We start from the raw sequence: 19,937 nt of genomic DNA, 5'->3' as shown, positions 1-19,937 counted from the left end.
TGAGCAGGTTCTAGATAGTCACTGTGGGGTGTGTTTAGAGTGAGTTGATTCTACACAGACAGTTGTCTATATTTACAGTGAGCAGGTTCTAGATAGTCAGAGTGGAATGTATTTAGAGTGAGTAGTTTCTACACAGAGTGGTCTATATTTACTGTGAGCAGGTTCTAGATAGTCAGAGTGGGATTTATTTAGAGTGAGTCTGTTCTACACAGAGTGGTCTATATTTACTGTGAGCAGGTTCTAGACAGTCAGAGTGGGATTTATTTAGAGTGAGTCTGTTCTACACAGAGTGGTCTATATTTACTGTGAGCAGGTTCTAGATAGTCAGAGTTGGTTTGTTTATAGACACTGAGAAGAATGAAAGGCTGTTGAAGATAAAAAGCAATGCTGGAAAATGGTGTGCTGAAGAACACAGAGATAATTCAGTGATAAAAGTGCCTCTACTTTAAAGGGTTAAATGAGCCACTCCTCCCCTCCCCCTGTTTTCCAGCTGTTTTTCGGGAACTCTGATAAACACACTCCGGCGATGTCTCAGTTCGTGGAGCCCGTTGTGGCGCGTTACATCAGGATCCTTCCCCAGAGCTGGAACGGCACCATGTGCCTGAGGATGGAGGTGATGGGCTGCCCCCTCCCCGGTGAGAAACACTGCTCTGGTATTAATCCGTATAGACCCCGGCTCCTCTGAAGGGCGTGTGATCCTCTTCACTGTGGTAACAGCCTCTGCTCTAAGCCCTGTGAGGATTTGATGGCAGCTGTGGTCAGTGACATATTAAATGAGCCTTTTATGATCCCAGTTCGTCCTGAAATATTCGAAACTGATCCACAGCCCGATCCTGAGGGGGATTTATACCCTTCGAAGCTCTCCTCTGGCACTGGGCATCGTGACCTAAGGCTCATGTACAGCTGCTCCAGAGCATCCCACACTGTTTAATGCTTTTCTACAGAGAATGGGTGCAGCTGGAATAGCTAAATGCCATCAAATCCTCATAGAAATGTTCCAAAATCTGGAGTAAAACCTAGAGTTTAACTAATGCTTTTACAGACTGAGGACTATAAAAGGTGTAGGAAAGCACCAGAGCAGTTTAATAAACGTCCCCTCTCTGTCTCTCAGACCCTCAGAGTCAGTACCAGAGTCAGAACGAAGTGACGGCGAAGGACGACCTGGACTATAAACACCACAGCTATCAGGACATGGAGAAGGTGAGGAGGCCGTCGCGGTCGTAAACGAGCGTCCAGCTGAGACCGGTCAGTGCTGATCATCGCTGTGTTTCTGCTTGTTGTTCCAGCTGATGAAGTCCGTTTCAGACGAGTGTCCCGACATCACCCGGTTCTACAGCCTGGGGAAAAGCGCCAAGGGTCTGGAGATTTACGCCATGGAGATCTCGGACAAACCCGGGATCCACGAGACAGGTCAGACGCTCACGTATCCCCTCTGAATCAAAACAAAGACATGTATCTCCAAAACTTCAGAGTCCTTATAACCTTATACCTAGAGTTACCTTATAACCACAGCTTCAAAATCACTGTGATGCTCCACTGAGCTGTAACAGAGAGATTAGAGCCTCAGCACTGCAGAAACTGCACTATGTAACTTATGGAGGAGGGTAGGCGCGGTTGAACTGCAGTCTCTGGAGTGATGGAGCTCCATCCGATACATTTGGGACGATGTGAGATGTGTTGTGGAGTGGCCTGACTAGTGTTTACGTGGTTGGATGCTATCAGCTCCTCACAGCAATGTTCCCACATGTTGCGTATAAGCCCTCCCACAACAGTAGACACCAACTACTGCGGAAACGCACGAGCAGGTGTCTACAAACCTCTGGCCAGGTGCTGTGTTTTAGAAACAGGTTTGTTCAGGCAGGTGTACTAAGGAGATTATGATTATGCAAATGTATGGAATAATTAAGATATGTTGCTCATGCATATTTATAAAGCTGGAAAGCTCCTAAACCTCTCAAAGCCCTGACTCACCTGTCTCCCCCCCCGCACCTGTCCACACAGGTGAGCCCGAGTTCCGCTACACGGCCGGTTTCCACGGCAACGAGGCCCTGGGTCGGGAGCTCCTGCTGCTGCTGATGCAGTACCTGTGTAAGGAACACAAGGACGGCAACCCGAGAGTGCGCCGCCTGGTGGACGGAGTGCGCATCCACCTGGTTCCCTCGCTCAACCCGGACGGACAAGTCAAAGCCTTAGAGAGGGTGAGGAGTGCCACTTTCTGTAGGTCTCTGGATGCATCTGGGAAACCTGGAAGTGTGGAGAGCGGTTTGAGAGAGATTTGGTCGGCGGTCCTGGAGTCTTGTTTTCCGTCCTCCAAGAGCATGGGAACATGTCACTAACCCTCTGAGACTGCATTTGTTTAGCTGTTAATGACCTGTGTGAATGTCCATCCATATTCCCTTTATGACATTTGGCAGAAATCATGGAAATTATCCTTAATTTTGTCCTAGAATAAAAACTATGACCAGATATCAGTGTTAACGTGAGGTTAACGTATAAAAACCAAGCTCTCTCTCTCTCTCTGTGTCTCAGGGCTCAGAGCTGGGCACCTGGACGGTGGGTCACTGGACTGAAGACGGCGCCGACATCTTCCAGAACTTCCCGGTTCTCAACAGTGTGTTGTGGGACGCAGACGACAAAGGCTTAGTGCCCAAACTGACCCCTAATCACCACGTGCCCATTCCTGACGGATACATGGCTGAAAACGGAGCGGTAAGAGCGAGGGAGTGACTTTATTCAGAAAAGATCTGGGGGTGAGAATATGGACCGGGAGCTACATTCATAGATCACAAATTCCTCATCTACATCTAACACGGTCCAAACCGCAGCAAGAGACCTTCACTGGAGATTAATGACCGAACGAGGGGCTGTGGAAGTCATCCGTCTTTAAAAGATCAGTTCCCGTGATTCAGTGTTCAATATGGAACATGTCTTTCAGAGTCTTTCAGAGTCCAAATACGGGATGATTCTGTGTTTTGAGTGAGTTTATTTGGAGGGATAAGGGTCGCACTAAAATGATGTCACTGTTCTATAAACACTTTCCCTAAGGTATCGCTGACGTTTAGTCGTTTCAGAAAGTGGTGGGGACATATCCCGTGTCCCCAGATTACATTAGACTCATTCATTCATTATCTGTAACCCTTATCCAGTTCAGGGTCGCGGTGGGTCCAGAGCCTACCTGGAATCATTGGATGCAAGGCTGGAATACACCCTGGAGGGGGCGCCAGTCCTTCACAGGGCAACAAAGACACACACACACTCACTCACACCTACGGACACTTTTGAGTCGCCAATCCACCTACCAACGTGTGTTTTTGGACTTTGGGAGGAAACCGGAGCACCCGGAGGAAACCCACGCAGACACAGAGAGAACACACCACACTCCTCACAGACAGTCACCCGGAGGAAACCCACACAGACACAGAGAGAACACACCACACTCCTCACAGACAGTCACCCGGAGGAAACCCACGCAGACACAGAGAGAACACACCACACTCCTCACAGACAGTCACCCGGAGGAAACCCACGCAGACACAGAGAGAACACACCACACTCCTCACAGACAGTCACCCGGAGGAAACCCACGCAGACACAGAGAGAACACACCACACTCCTCACAGACAGTCACCCGGAGGAAACCCACGCAGACACAGGGAGAACACACCACACTCCTCACAGACAGTCACCCGGAGGAAACCCACGCAGACACAGAGAGAACACACCACACTCCTCACAGACAGTCACCCGGAGGAAAGCCACGCAGACACAGAGAGAACACACCACACTCCTCACAGACAGTCACCCGGAGGAAACCCACGCAGACACAGAGAGAACACACCACACTCCTCACAGACAGTCACCCGGAGGAAACCCACACAGACACAGAGAGAACACACCACACTCCTCACAGACAGTCACCCGGAGGAAACCCACGCAGACACAGGGAGAACACACCACACTCCTCACAGACAGTCACCCGGAGGAAACCCACGCAGACACAGGGAGAACACACCACACTCCTCACAGACAGTCACCCGGAGGAAACCCACGCAGACACAGGGAGAACACACCACAACCCTCACAGACAGTCACCCGGAGCGGGAATCGAACCCACAACCTCCGGGTCCCTGGAGCTGTGTGACAGCGACACCTACCTGCTGCACCACCGTGCCGCCCACATTAGACTCATGGGTATGAGAAATTTGAAGAATTTGTCATAATTCACCAAGATTTAAAACATATAACTGCACTGGGATGTGGTACGAACAGTTCCCTATAGAGCCGGACGATACGGCCAACATTTATATCACGATACATTACTTTATTTTGGCGATACGATATATTTCTGATATTGATTTAAACAATAAAATAAATCACTGAAAAACTGCCAAAACAAACATCAAACATAAACCTTTGTCAATTATTTTGACAATATTAATATTTTTAAACCAATTTTATAATGTGAGTGCTTTAAACTGAAGACAGCACCCTCTAATGACTGTCAGTCAGTGACAGATGCTGTAAATAATGTGCACTGAAATATATTGAAGATCACATTATTTTTATTGGAACATTTTATATTGTGATAAATATTGATATTGAATTATTGTCCAGCCCTAGTTCCCAAACTAAAACTACTGAAGATATACCTTTCTGGCTCCAGTTCCACCTTCCTTCTGAGCGTAAACAACTGAGCACTCCGCTGTAACGCCATTTCCTCTGCCCGCTTCTCCTGTAGGTGGCGGTGGAGACCCGTGCCCTCATCTCCTGGATGGAAAGCCATCAGTTTGTCCTCGGGGCAAATTTCCAAGGAGGCGAGAGGATGGTGACGTACCCCTTCGATATGAAACGTCTCACCAAGGAATCAGAGGAACGAGAGCAGAGGATGAACCCCCGCGCCGGACGGAAAAAGAGGCAGTATGAAGAGGAGGAGGAAGAGGAACCGAATCCTTACCTCCACATTGGGTACCATCAGGAGAGTTATGGCTACAGCCCTGAAAGACACGGCTACGGATACCACCAAGAAAGTTATGGATATCATCAGGAAAACCAAGGATACCATGAGGAGACCCAGGGATACCATGAGGAGACCCAAGGATACCATGAGGAGACCCAAGGATATCATGAGGAGACCCAGGGGTACCATGAGGAGTCCCAGGGATACCATGAGGAGTCCCAGGGATACCATCAGGAGAACCAGGGATACCATGAGGAGAACCGAGGGTACTACCAGGAGGGGCATTCTGAGGGGTATCAGGAGGGGTACCATGACCAGGAGAGTTATCCTGAGGGTTACAGGGAGGGGACCTACGGAGACTCTGAAGGGGAGGAGGAGGTAAGGATGGTTGAAGACCAGTCCTTGTTCCGGTGGCTGGCCATATCTTACGCCTCCACTCACCGCTCAATGACCAACACTTTCCGAGGTGGGTGCCACACCACGGACCCCACTGGAGGAATGGGAATCGTTAACCGAGCCAAGTGGAAGCCTATTGCCGGGAGTGAGTATTCAGATTTTAGTGTCCGTAAGAAAATACAGAACTGTGCAAAGGTCTTAAGCCCCATTTGGATTGGACTGGATTTTCAGAGGGACGCCAGTCATAAACATTCACGTCGGCACGGCAACGAAAACGAGCGAGTTTCTAGTTCCCGAATTGTAATGCGTCATCACATGATCATGAGCGAGGTCCTCGATTGGTTACTCAAAATTGTCCTTAGGTGTGAGTGTATGAGTGAATGTGTGAGTGTGTGTCACCCTGCGAAGGACTGGCGCCCCCTGCAGGGTTTGAATTATTTCTATCCTCCCACATTTTGTTATCTCTGTATTTTCTCGTTTGTAAAGCACTTTGAGTGACCGTGGTATATATATATTAACTTGTCTAGATAATGTTTCCCCTCAACATCCACAGCTGAAGCGCCCTTGAGCAAGGCACCTAAACCCCCCCCCCCTCAACTCAGGATGGGTTAAAACCAGAGGCACAGTTCTGTTGTACCACTGTGCAACGACAACTAAAAAGCAAGTCCACGTTTGTGTTTTTCAGGCATGAACGACTTCAGCTACCTCCACACAAACTGCTTCGAGCTCTCCGTCTTCCTCGGCTGTGATAAGTTCCCTCATGAGAGTGAGCTCCTCAGAGAGTGGGAGCACAACAGAGAGGCGCTGCTGACCTTCATGGAGCAGGTGAGAGGAACTTAACTATTCACAGCAAGCTTCAAACAGGCGCAGGACTCTGGGCCCCTATCTCCACCTTAAAACCCCCTATAGGTCATTCTCAGTATAGTAATCCTTCTCAGCTGGACTTCCTGTGTGTTACACAGTTCAGTCTCCTCTGTGACTGTCCCACTGCTTCACACTGACTCTGATCTCTCTCAGGTGCATCGAGGAGTAAAGGGGGTTGTGTCGGATAAAGAAGGGAACCCCATCGTTAACGCCACCATCTCTGTGGAGGGAGTCAACCATGACGTCACCACAGGTGAGAACAGCGGGTTTTTTTGGACTCCATTTTGGTCAGAGATAGGGATGCACCGATATGGGAATGCTGAGCCTACGCCGATGTCCAATACTGTACATAATACCGATTTACACCTTTATAAAGTACAGAAAGATAAGACATACCCTGGATTGACATTATAGACAGAAGCAACATTTATTTCCATAGCACTTTAGCCTTCAACCAACTGTTTGTAAATAATAAAATTAAAGGTGACTCCTGAGAAAATTGTTACCCACTTTGTGGTGGCACAGCTCCAGGGTTCTGGAGGTTGTGGGTTTGAGTCCTGCTCCGGGTGGCTGTCTGTGAGGAGTGTGGTGTGTTCTCTCTGTGTCTGTGAGGAGTGTGGTGTGTTCTCTCTGTGTCTGCGTGGGTTTCCTCCGGGTGACTGTCTGTGAGGAGTGTGGTGTGTTCTCTCTGTGTCTGCGTGGGTTTCCTCCGGGTGACTGTCTGTGAGGAGTGTGGTGTGTTCTCTCTGTGTCTGCGTGGGTTTCCTCAGGGAGAACACACCACACTCCTCACAGACAGTCAACCAGTGTCTGCGTGGGTTTCCTCCGGGTGACTGTCTGCGAGGAGTGTGGTGTGTTCTCTCTGTGTCTGTGTGGGTTTCCTCCAGGTGACTGTCTGTGAGGAGTGTGGTGTGTTCTCCCTGTGTCTGCGTGGGTTTCCTCCGGGTGACTGTCTGTGAGGAGTGTAATGTGTTCTCCCCGTGTCTGCGTGGGTTTCCTCTGGGTGACTGTCTGTGAGGAGTGTGGTGTGTTCTCTCTGTGTCCAAAAACACACGTTGGTAGGTGGATTGGAGACTCAAGTGTCCGTAGGTGTGAGTGTGTGTTGCCCTGTGAAGGACTGGCACACCCTCCAGGGTGTATTCCTGCCTTGCGCCCAATGATTCCAGGTAGGCTCCGGACCCACCGCGACCCTGAATTGGATAAGGGTTACAATGAAAGGATGAATGAAAAGGGATCATAAGAAAATAATATCCACGGTTAACCCTTCCCCTCCCTGTTGTCTTTCCCTCAGGTGAAGCTGGGGATTATTTCCGTTTGCTGAATCCTGGTGAATACCACGTCACGGCACGAGCCGAAGGCTACTCATCTCAGACCCGACTGTGTGTAGTCGGCTTCGAACCCGGCGCCACTCTTTGCAGCTTCGAGCTCAGTAAGTCCAACTGGGACCGGATCAAGCAGATCATGGCTCTCCATGGCAACAAGCCCATCCGGTTGATCAGCCCTGGAGGCGGCAGGCGCTACGTTTCCCGTGGCAACAGGGGTCAGGTCAGCATCAGCAACAGAATTCCAAGCATCACGGATGAAGAGAGGCTGCGTCGCCGGAGAATGCGGCTGAGGAAGATCCGCCGCATGAAGCTCCAGAAGCAACTGGCAGCTCTGAGCACCACCACGACCACTTTACCCCCGACAACTACCACCGAGCCAACCACCACTGAGCCAACTACCACTGAACCTACCACCACTGAACCTACCAACACCGAACCAGCAACCACCGTGACAACTTCCACCACACAGCTAGACACAGAGAGCACCACGTCATGGTACGATTCCTGGTTTCCAGATGAACTTCCTGAAGAAACCACAAAACAAACCGAGCTGGACATCACAGACTCCATCGACTACGACTACACCTACAAGGTCGATGATTACTGAAGGGTCTCGGGGACCCCAGAGCGCCCACCATCTTCTCTTTCTATCACTAAAGGACAGATGAGCGCCCTCGGACAGATCTAGAACCGGAAGAGTCTAACAGTCTGCATGTACACCACCTTAAAAACTAACCGAGGAATAGGTCCTGGAGGGAGTATATACTGTACCTATCACATTATCATATCACATTAAACTCTGCAGGAAGGATGTTCTCCAAGAGGAGGATTGTTGACATCTTGTAACAGAACACACCAGCTCCTAGAGCTAGGTACTAGAGTTCTAGAACCCAAACAGTCCCGTAGAAAGTCTTGACAATCTGCATGTGTCTCCTTAATCAAAACATGTTTCTGGAGGGAGTATGAATAACAGTGTCGTTGCTCCTGGTCCCTGTCTTGATCCTGGAGATCTACGTTTTTGGAGAGTTCAGCTCCAAACTATCATGTCAAACCACGTCCAGTTAATGTTCTCCCAGAGAACCAGGAAGGATACTGATCACCCTACTCAAACAGGAGTGAGTACAGGTTCTGGAGGGAGTGTATACTGCAATTATCACATAGTCATTACCAAATTACACTCTGCAGGAAGGAAGAGCTTCAAGAGGAGGGTTGTTGACCAACGCTAACAGAATTCACCATCCCCTAGAACTAGGTACTAAAGTTACAAACTTACCACCTTAATGAAATGTTGATCCTGGAAGTTCTCAAAGATCCAGGAAACTTGCTGAAAGACACCACCTTAAACAGGAGAATAGACTCTGGAGGGAGTAAATATTCAAACTTTTGTAAGCCAGTTTTCCTCAGTGTGCTTTTCCACTGCATGGTACCAACTCTTCTGGACGCTACTCTCTGTTTGGTGAGACCACAATGGCATTGAGTATTGGCGTGTTGTGGTTGTTGTTGTTTGGGACTGAACACAGCTCCGTCATCAGTTCAGACAGATCAGTAGAGTTTGTTCCTTCCTTGTTGCAGCGTCCAGCTCTCGCTGGATTCTTTCGTCTGCCACCGATCCAAGGAGCGTTTGAACCTCTTCAAAAGACCACGGCGTCATTTTACGAGCTGCCGTCATGAGTCGGATAAAAACAAACGTGATCTCTGCTGCAGCTGGAGATTTTACAGATGTAGAGTGACGACTCTCTCTGGACGATCAGCGCTCTGCAAGGTTTACACGCCACGGTTTAGTCCCTACTCGACTCGCTCTGAACCACGAGAGAACAGCCACTAAACAAGAACCCGCTTCCAGAACCAGCACCTGATTCACCTGGAGGAGGAGTGGAAAAGCGTAGGGACCCTGCAGTGGAAAAGCAGTGTAACATTAGATCACTTTATAGAGGAAGGACTCAATCAAAAACAGATGAGTGTCCTTGGAGAAGTCCAGTCACAAGTCAATCTTCATGTAGACCCTCCAGAATCTATTCTTCCATTCGGTCAAACGTTTTTGGTCAACAGCTTTCTAAACCCACGACGATAAATCAGTGTCTGAAGGTAAACCCGATCTGCCCAAACACAGAATCAAAAACAAGACCCAGTTCTGGAGAGAGAGTGTAGAGCTTTATCTCTGTTAGACATTTTGGTTTTGGGCTCCTGCGCCGGTTCCTGTTGCCAAAAGGGTTTGGTTGCAGTTCAGATGTTTGCTGAAAGCAGTAACAGGTTACAGATGTGACGTCCTGGCGAGGGTCTGCGAGCTCCTCTGCAGCTGTCGCAGCCGTCGCCAAAGTCTTTCGTTTAATTTACTCCAATCCTCCACAAACACCACAGCTTTGACCCCTCAACAACAAACGAAACCCGAGCTCCAACTTCAGAGGCTCCTTCACCCACCACCTCCTCCACTTCCCCTCGAAAGAAGACGACGAAGAAGAATGTGTAAACAAAAGTGGACTTTATTTACATTTCACCCACCAGTAAACAACCCCTTCGCTTTGTCAGAGACTGCACAGCGTCGACAGGAGGGATGTTCTTTCTCCCCCAGGTTCAAAGACGTGAGGTAAAGGACTTATTTTTTCATCAAATAAAGGCTTGTTTAGGTACGTCCTGTGTTTGCTCCGTTTTTTGGTGTATTTCTAATCGCACAAAAAACAACCAGACAACCTTAAAAAGACAGAAGAGAGGTCGGTAAGTGAACTCCGGCTCGTCTCGTGTTTCCACAAAACCCCAGGAGGTGAGGTACTGACCCAAAGTGAGGTATAAAAATAGAAAGCGACTGTAACATTGAAAACCCTTCAGCGCTGAGAGTCTTCACTACTCTGTGACGAAAGGACACTGACGTACAACACCTCTGCACTCGGGGGAACGCAAGAATACTCCTGGTATAATTAATAATATCTGAGTAAATACAGGGATTTCTCGATATTTGCCCAAATATAAAACTAAAGTCCCTGCTTTTAAATGGCTATAAGCATCAGTAACTTTTGTTTGAGATCATTTAGTTATCGTTAAATCACTAACAAACATAATTCCTTTAGTTTCTAGGGGTTTTTGGACTGGGTCAAAGACTAAAGCTAGTCCTGGAATAAAGATATTTTTGAGACAGTAAAATAATAGAGTGAAGAAAAATGCCCTCTTCGTTGTTTCCCACTGAAAGTGGAACTGTGTGTTCTCTGTGGAAAGTTAGTTGCTCTGCTACAGAATCACATCTAAAAGCAAGTACGTCTGAGCTTTAACTCGAGCACAAACACAGACCCTTCTCCTTCCACTGCTTTGATGTTCGTCCAGTTCCCCATCGTTCCCTCAGAGCAGCGTGAGCTCAGTGGCTGATGTTCATCTCGTTTTCCTCGTCATCGGCGGAGGAGAAGGCGGAGAAGGTGATTGGTTCGCACTCGAGCGTGCGCAGGTTCACCAGGCAGACCGTCTGCGTGCTGCTGAATTCTGGGACGGCGACCAGGAGCACTTCCTGTCCTTCAGGCCCTGAGCGAGCGAGCGAGAGAGAGAGAGATTACAAAAGATACAGACACCGTTCCAACGGCTTTCCCCAAGTCCTGAAATCCTCAAGAATTCAAGGGCATTTTTCCAAGGAACTAGGCCTGTGTTTATTTGAAAGCTGATAGAAGTCGTTCAGTCTGAAACTAAAATGTTTATGTAGAGGCCTCAATTAAAAATAACAGAATAAACAAAGATGGAACGAGGTGATAGTCTTTTAAAGAATGCGTGTTAGATTCCCACTCGGAAACGTGTGATTTCTGTAGAACGTGTGTAAACAGCTCGGTCCTGATCGAGGGGTCCAACATTCTCACTGAGTCGGTTCGTAAAGGGAGCCCTGAACTCACCTGTGATACGTTTGGACTGATATTTCGGAGCATTCCCACAGAAGTAAACGTGAGGACACTCGGACATGATGAAGGGGTCCTGCTGGTAGAACGGGTAACAGCCTGAAACAGGAAAAACACAGAACACACTCAGTAACTGATTTAATGTGAAAACTCAGAGCTCAGAGCTGGAGACAGTCACTCGTTATGAAGTGAACACATACCATCTCTGTGCATCGTATAAATGTTATTAAAAATCAAACGTTCAAACAAGGGTTGCACAGAATTTAAATTAAAGGGGTCCGGTGTGTGTGTGTGTGTGAATACCGAGTGTGTCGGGGGCTGTTGGAGCGATGTGGCGGAGACGCATGGTGCCCTCCAGAATCTCCAGGTGATCGTCCACGCTGCTGTACTTCATTATGTCACTCACGTTCTGCCCCGACGTGCCCAGGAACCTGAGCTCACACAAAAACACCAGGAAATAACCGTTAGAACCAACTCACGTCCAGTTCCTAACAGACACCACACACCAGTGTGACTTTAGTGAACATCCTTTATATTCATCATTAACACACACTTCAGAGGGTAAAGACAGACGCCTACATTCCCCACAAACGACTACAAAGGCTTCTGTGAACATCGTCAAAACATTAAAATATAAACTTTACACACAACTAAAGAACAGTGTAATTAGTGTAAAATTAAACGTGGAAATTAAGCCTTTATTCCCCACGTCTGACTGAGTTTGAAGCTGATTTAGTGAAACATCTCTGTTTTACTCTGAAAAGGGTACTGATCTTGTTTTTTATCCTCCACAGAGAAAACACCAATAAACACAGACTTCTTAATTACTTTTGGATTTCAGTCATTCATTCATTCATTGTCTGTGACCCTTATCCAATTCAGGGTCGCGGTGGGTCCGGAGTCTACCTGGAATCATTGGACACAGGGCGGGAATACACTCTGGAGGGGGCACTTGTGGATTTAAAACATAAAATTATATTTATATATGAAAATACCATGTCATTTGATCAGGAGTGTGTCCATGTGTGTGCGTGCGCATGTGTGTTGTGGGTCTGTGTGCGCGTGTGTGTGAGTGTGTGATGTGTGTGTGTGTGTGTGCTGTGGGTACTGTACTGACCGGACCCCGTGGATGATGGCCTGGTGAGGGTTGGTGGACAGGTGGAGGGTGGGGTAAGGGATGGAGAGGGGGAACATACAGCGGTGCAGGGGCTGCTGGGGCAGGGTGTAGTTAGTGGGGTCAAACTCTCCCGGCATCACATCCACCGCTACGGAGGCCTGGAGGAGACAAACCACCAGAACAGGGCTCAGGTCAGTGCACAGCCGCAGATTGTGATACACACTGACCACAACTGGATTTACAGAACACACACACACACACACACACTGACCACAGCTGGATTCACAGAACACACACACACACTGACCACAGCTGGATTCACAGAACACACACACTGACCACAGCTTGATTCACAGAACACACACACGCTGACCACAGCTGGATTCACAGAACACACACACTGACCACAGCTTGATTCACAGAACACACACACACTGACCACAGCTGGATTCACAGAACACACACACTGACCACAGCTGGATTCACAGAACACACACACTGACCACAGCTGGATTTACAGAACACACACACTGACCACAGCTGGATTCACAGAACACACACACACTGACCACAGCTGGATTCACAGAACACACACACACACACACTTGAGCACATCTGGATTTACAGAACATACACACTGACCACAGCTGGATTCACAGAACACACACACTGACCACAGCTGGATTTACAGAACACACACACACACACTGACCACAGCTGGATTCACAGAACACACACACACTGACCACAGCTAGATTCACAGAACACACACACACTGACCACAGCTAGATTCACAGAACACACACACACTGACCACAGCTGGATTCACAGAACACACACACACTTGAGCACATCTGGATTTACAGATTATACACACTGACCACAGCTGGATTCACAGAACAGTATAAATGACCACAGCTGGATTCACAGAACACACACACTGACCACAGCTGGATTTACAGAACACACACACACTGACCACAGCTGGATTCACAGAACACACACACTGACCACAGCTGGATTCACAGAACACACACACACACACACTGACCACAGCTGGATTCACAGAACACACACACACACTGACCACAGCTGGATTCACAGAACACACACACACTGACCACAACTGGATTCACAGAACACACACACTGACCACAGCTGGATTCACAGAACACACACACACACACTGACCACAGCTGGATTCACAGAACACACACACACACACTGACCACAGCTGGATTCACAGAACACACACACACTGACCACAGCTGGATTCACAGAACCCACACTGACCACAACTGGATTCACAGAACACACACACTGACCACAACTGGATTCACAGAACACACACACTGACCACAGCTGGATTCACAGAACACACACACTGACCACAGCTGGATTTACAGAACACACACACTGACCACAGCTGGATTCACAGAACACACACACACACACACTGACCACAGCTGGATTCACAGAACAGTAAAAATGACCACAGCTGGATTCACAGAACACACACACTGACCACAACTGGATTCACAGAACACACACACACTGACCACAGCTGGATTTACAGAACACACACACACACTTACCACAGCTGGATTCACAGAACACACACTCACTGACCACAGCTGGATTCACAGAACACACACACTCACTGACCACAGCTGGATTCACAGAACACACACACTGACCACAGCTGGATTCACAGAACACACACACTGACCACAGCTGGATTCACAGAACACACACACTGACCACAGCTGGATTCAAAGAACACACACACTGACCACAGCTGGATTCAAAGAACACACACACACTGACCACAGCTGGATTTACAGAACACACACACACACACACACTGACCACAGCTGGATTTACAGAACACACACACACACACACTGACCACAGCTGGATTCACAGAACACACACACTGACCACAGCTGGATTCACAGAACACACACACACTTGAGCACATCTGGATTTACAGAACATACACACTGACCACAGCTGGATTCACAGAACAGTATAAATGACCACAGCTGGATTCACAGAACACACACACTGACCACAGCTGGATTCAAAGAACACACACACTGACCACAGCTGGATTCACAGAACACACACACTTGAGCACATCTGGATTTACAGAACATACACACTGACCACAGCTGGATTCACAGAACAGTATAAATGACCACAGCTGGATTCACAGAACACACACACTGACCACAGCTGGATTCACAGAACACACACACTGACCACAGCTGGATTTACAGAACACACACACACTGACCACAGCTGGATTCACAGAACACACACACTGACCACAGCTGGATTCACAGAACACACACTGACCACAGCTGGATTCACAGAACACACACACACTGACCACAGCTGGATTCACAGAACACACACACACTGACCACAGCTGGATTCACAGAACACACACACACTGACCACAGCTGGATTTACAGAACACACACACTTGAGCACATCTGGATTTACAGAACATACACACTGACCACAGCTGGATTCACAGAACAGTATAAATGACCACAGCTGGATTCACAGAACACACACACTGACCACAGCTGGAGTTACAGAACACACACACACTGACCACAGCTGGATTCACAGAACACACACACACTGACCACAGCTGGATTCACAGAACACACACACACTGACCACAGCTGGATTCACAGAACACACACACTGACCACAGCTGGATTTACAGAACACACACACACTGACCACAGCTGGATTCACAGAACACACACACACTGACCACAGCTGGATTCACAGAACACACACACACGCACTGACCACAGCTGGATTCACAGAACACACACACTGACCACAGCTGGATTCAGCTGGATTCACAGAACACACACTGACCACAGCTGGATTCACAGAACACACACACACTGACCACAGCTGGATTCACAGAACACACACACTGACCACAGCTGGATTCACAGAACACACACACTGACCACAGCTGGATTTACAGAACACACACACACTGACCACAGCTGGATTCACAGAACACACACACACTGACCACAGCTGGATTCACAGAACACACACACACGCACTGACCACAGCTGGATTCACAGAACACACACACTGACCACAGCTGGATTCAGCTGGATTCACAGAACACACACTGACCACAGCTGGATTCACAGAACACACACACACACTGACCACAGCTGGATTCACAGAACACACACACACACTGACCACAGCTGGATTCACAGAACACACACACACACTGACCACAGCTGGATTCACAGAACACACACACACACTGACCACAGCTGGATTCACAGAACACACACACACACTGACCACAGCTGGATTCACAGAACACACACACACTGACCACAGCTGGATTCACAGAACACACACACTGACCACAGCTGGATTCACAGAACACACACACACTTACCACAGCTGGATTCACAGAACACACACACACACACTGACCACAGCTGGATTCACAGAACACACACACACACACTGACCACAGCTGGATTCACAGAACACACACACACACACTGACCACAGCTGGATTCACAGAACACACACACACTGGCCACAGCTGGATTCACAGAACCCACACACACTGACCACAGCTGGATTCACAGAACCCACACTGACCACAGCTGGATTCACAGAACCCACACTGACCACAGCTGGATTCACAGAACCCACACTGACCACAGCTGGATTCACAGAACACACACACTGACCACAGCTGGATTCACAGAACACACACACTGACCACAACTGGATTCACAGAACACACACACTGACCACAGCTGGATTCACAGAACACACACTGACCACAGCTGGATTCACAGAACACACACACTGACCACAGCTGGATTCACAGAACACTGACCACCAGTTGGAGCAGCAGCTCGTCCAGCAGCCGGATCGCCTCCACACTCCCAGCCTGGGTCTTCTTCGTCAGATACTTCGCCTGGAGAGAGAGAGAGAGAGAGAGAGAGAGAGAGAAAGAAAGAGAGACAGAAAGAGAGAGAGAGAAAGTGAGAGGCAGAGAGAGAGAGAGAGAGAGAGATAGAAAGAGAGACAGAGTGAGAAAGAGAAAGTGAGAGGCAGAAAGATAGAGAGAGACAGAGAATAAGAGAGACAGAGAGAGAGAGAAAGAGAGAGAGAGAGAGAGACAGAGAGAATGTGTTAGTAAGAACGAGAGTGAATGAGAGAGACCGTGACCCCACCCCTTGCCGTACACACTTTGCTGGTGGAGTCCTTGTCCTGAGTGCTGTGGCTGAGCAGGTTCCCCGCCAGAAGAACACGGGACACTGACGCCGCTCCACTCTGGTCCCCCTCGTCCCCCAGGTGTCCCGTCACCATGTCGATCAGCAGCTGCAATCCCAGCATGCTCTCTGCTCCGCTGCCGCCCAAACCCAGGCCAGACGCCAGCAGCACGAACCTGCGGTTACCAGGGAAAAGAAGAGATAGTGACTTTGTGTTTAGAGCGGATTAGAGCCAATCAGAGTCAGTGTGTGCACAAAAAAACAGGATTTATCTTTTAAAGCAACACTAGGTCGAATTTATACCTTAAAATAACAGCTTCAAAATCATTGTGATGCTCCACTGAGCTGTGACAGGGAGAATAGAGCCTCTGTCTTTGATACACTGAGCTCAGCACTGCAGAATCTGCACTATGTAACATTAGGAGGAGGGTAGGAAACCACCCCCCGTGTGAGGTCACCTGTCTTTGTCGAGGGGCTCTCTGGGGGTCTGCGGAGGGAGGTCAGCGAGGCAGTAATCCTCCACCGTGAATTTCCCGTCGTTTTTCTCCGCTCCCAAGATCGCCATCACACTCCCTGAGGACGGGCCGCGGTTTACGACAAAAACAAACAAACAAACAAACATCATGAAAACAGATGCCGCAAATTCAGCATTCATCCTTTAACCGCTGCAGCGTGAACTCCTGAGTGCGTTACCGGTCACAAACTTGGACGTCTCGATCTTGCCCTCCAGTTTGATCCTCTGCAGCTCGTCCTCCAGGATGAGCTCGTCTGATTGGCTGATGTACTTGGAGCGGGGAGGCTGGGGCAGCAGGTTGTGCTGAGAGGACGAGAGACGGGGAGGAGACGAAGAACAAAGAGAGCGATGAAGACACATAGGAAACAGAGGACGAACGTAATGTAGTGAGGGTTTACTCCAGTTTCTAAGGATGGAAGGAAGTAGAGAAAGAGAGAGAAAGGAAGAAAAGAGGAAAGGAAGAGGGGGTGTGTGTATGGCGTGGGGCACCTCCTCGCTGATCTCCTTCAGAATGGAGGGCTGGAGCTCCATGTGTTTGAACAGCGTCCCAATGATGATGCACTGCTCCCCCATCTGCAGATCACACAGCTTCTTCACCGAGACATTCGCCCCTGAAACACACACACACACACACACACACACACACACATCATTCCTTCATCACATTCACACTTTCCTACTTCTTCTAACCTTGGCTTCTTTGTTTTTTCTGTTCCAACCTAAAACAGTCCACCTTAAAAAGTAAAGCACATATTTCTGCTGGAGCTGAGGCTGGAGGCTACTTATTCACCAGATCTTTAAGTTCCACCTTAAATGGAGAGGCAGTTCTTTTAAATGAGGCCAATACTGGATTCAGATTACTTAGACTTTCCATTCCACCTTAAATGGAGAAGCAGTTCCTTAATCTTTTCCCTTTCTGCTTCTGCTGATTCCTTTTAAATCTCCCTCCCTCTCTTCTTTCAAACTCATGTTTCTTTCATTTCTTTCCTTTCACAGATCTGTCTTAACGCTGTCGTCCTGTTACTTTTCTACTTCCTTCCATCCTTCCTTTCTCTCCCTGTTCCTCTCTTCCGTACTCTTTTACGTCATTAATCCCTGGTAGAGTGTGGACCTCAGAGACTCACCCCACTGGAGCTGGGCTCTCTGCTGCAGGATGCTCCTCATCTGCATGAGCCTGGCTGCGTACATGTGCGCATACTGTCGCTGGAAGCTGCGTTCCTTCACCGTGAAAGAGTCGCTCTCGGCGCTGTAGGAACACGAGTCCCGGACAAACGCAGGACCCTTGGGCCCTGGGGCCGACATCAGGGTCTCCTTCACCTCTGACGCATCCCAGAACATGGCTCACAGCTGCGGGGAACATGAAATACACAGTCACACACACACACACACACACACACACACACACACGAGAACCAAAACAGTAACCTTGTGTCACAGTGGAATCACAATTATCCAGTCCACCTTAAATGGTACCGCTGCTACTTTGGTTAATTTTAACTTGAACATGAAGTTTATTTTTTGAACATTCTATTCCGTATTTAACATAAGGTCTATAACTTCTGTTAAAGAATCCCTCCAGTGTTTAGTTAAAAACATGGATTCAAACAGCCAGGGTTTCATACATCACAACCTAAGCGGCCAATCATATCAAAACAAGGGCGGGGAATGTCCAGCTGCAGGTGAGGGGTGGAGCAGTGGGCGGAGATAGGGTCTAACTCATTGAATCTTTATAGATTTGTGCGAAAGTAAAGGAGGTGCAGGTTTAGAGCTAAATCTAAATCACATTTAAGGTGTAATTTTAGATTCGGCAAGATTTTCTTCATACGTTCCGTTTCACCTTAAATCGTGCAGCGGTTACTTTAATTAAGCCGAGCTTGGCCGCTGTTCCTTTTCCATTCCACCTTAAATGGTGCAGTAGTAAAACTGTGTTTAGTTAACGTTAGTGCGTCCCGTCCTGGTTTAAAACGTTAAATAGATAATTCTGCTCAGTTTCTCAGTTCTCTAGGTTTTGAGATCTCTCAGTTCCACCTTAAATGGAAAAGCAGGTATTTAATTGAAGCAAGCACTGAATTCCGATCATTCAGACTTTAGATTCCGCTTTAAATGTTGCAATAGCTTCTTAAGTCAAGCTAAATTCGGTGTCTTATTCGGCTGATTGGTTTCCAGGTGCTCCGTTCCACCTTAAATATCGGATAAAGTTACATTCTAGCGCCCTACAACTACTGCAGCATTTAAGGTGGAACGGAGCACCTGGAAACCAAACTTCACCTTCATTCTGGTTTAACAGAGAAAACGCGCCTCTGCTGTTGTTCTGTTGGTTCTCACCACGTTCCCAGGATTTAATCTGAATCTTTAAGTCTGTCAGATCCCCACAGATTAATAACTGATCTAAATAAACAGATAAATAAGCTGTAAACAACAGAAACACTCTCACCAGGTTCAGGATCTCCCGCGAAATACTGCCGCACATGGACAGCTTTCAAAATAAAAGTCTCGACAAAGCACGCTTTCTCCGTGTTGTGTATTAGAAAATTCATTAACGGAGGGGAAAAAAACATAAAAACTCTCACCCATTCAGTCCTTTGTGGCGCCAAGAATAAATT

At 48.2% G+C, this 19,937-nt stretch overlaps 2 protein-coding genes across 4 annotated transcripts in view; one reads left to right on the top strand and one right to left on the bottom strand.

Moving 5' to 3' along the window:
• aebp1b (AE binding protein 1b) overlaps positions 1–9,917 on the top strand; it is a 35,024-nt gene extending 25,107 nt beyond the window's left edge. Inside the window, exons 14-22 of the mRNA XM_066643448.1 lie at positions 491–635; positions 1,112–1,200; positions 1,287–1,410; positions 2,002–2,198; positions 2,530–2,709; positions 4,739–5,498; positions 6,039–6,178; positions 6,371–6,470; positions 7,509–9,917. Coding sequence (XP_066499545.1) covers positions 491–635; positions 1,112–1,200; positions 1,287–1,410; positions 2,002–2,198; positions 2,530–2,709; positions 4,739–5,498; positions 6,039–6,178; positions 6,371–6,470; positions 7,509–8,149 — 2,376 coding nt within the window. The 3' untranslated portion in view covers positions 8,150–9,917. The remainder of the gene's footprint in view (positions 1–490; positions 636–1,111; positions 1,201–1,286; positions 1,411–2,001; positions 2,199–2,529; positions 2,710–4,738; positions 5,499–6,038; positions 6,179–6,370; positions 6,471–7,508) is intronic.
• Positions 9,918–9,923: 6 nt separating this feature from the next.
• pold2 (polymerase (DNA directed), delta 2, regulatory subunit) lies at positions 9,924–19,839 on the bottom strand. 3 transcript variants are annotated; one of them, XM_066643450.1, is made up of 11 exons: positions 19,660–19,751; positions 18,459–18,681; positions 17,824–17,945; positions 17,514–17,637; positions 17,279–17,393; positions 16,798–16,996; positions 16,442–16,522; positions 12,526–12,683; positions 11,712–11,839; positions 11,406–11,507; positions 9,924–11,046 (listed from the first exon to the last, which is right to left on the bottom strand). In XM_066643450.1, the coding sequence occupies exons 2-11, from the start codon at positions 18,670–18,672 to the stop codon at positions 10,886–10,888; spliced, it is 1,404 nt and encodes a 467-aa protein (XP_066499547.1). In that variant the 5' UTR covers positions 18,673–18,681; positions 19,660–19,751; the 3' UTR covers positions 9,924–10,885. The 3 variants fall into 3 exon arrangements, with proteins under 3 accessions (XP_066499547.1, XP_066499548.1, XP_066499546.1); XM_066643451.1 differs by lacking the exon at positions 19,660–19,751 and adding an exon at positions 19,603–19,621; XM_066643449.1 differs by lacking the exon at positions 19,660–19,751 and adding an exon at positions 19,769–19,839 and having other exon boundaries at positions 9,925–11,046.
• Positions 19,840–19,937: the final 98 nt, after the last annotated feature.

Source organism: Hoplias malabaricus, chromosome 14 (genome assembly GCF_029633855.1).
Source record: "Hoplias malabaricus isolate fHopMal1 chromosome 14, fHopMal1.hap1, whole genome shotgun sequence".
Lineage (NCBI taxonomy): Eukaryota > Metazoa > Chordata > Actinopteri > Characiformes > Erythrinidae > Hoplias > Hoplias malabaricus.
The sequence above is the reverse complement of the archived record's forward strand: the minus strand, read 5'-3'. Positions and strand labels throughout refer to the sequence as shown.

Excerpts from the sequence above, each read along its gene's own strand:
- pold2 (XM_066643449.1), bottom strand. The coding sequence starts at position 18,672 with ATGTTCTGGGATGCGTCAGAGGTGAAGGAGACCCTGATGTCGGCCCCA. Across the intron at positions 17,638-17,823 it reads TGAAGGAGATCAGCGAGGAG|CACAACCTGCTGCCCCAGCC; the intron begins GTGCCCCACGCC and ends TCGTCCTCTCAG. Across the intron at positions 16,523-16,797 it reads ACAAGGACTCCACCAGCAAA|GCGAAGTATCTGACGAAGAA; the intron begins GTGTGTACGGCA and ends CTCTCTCTCCAG.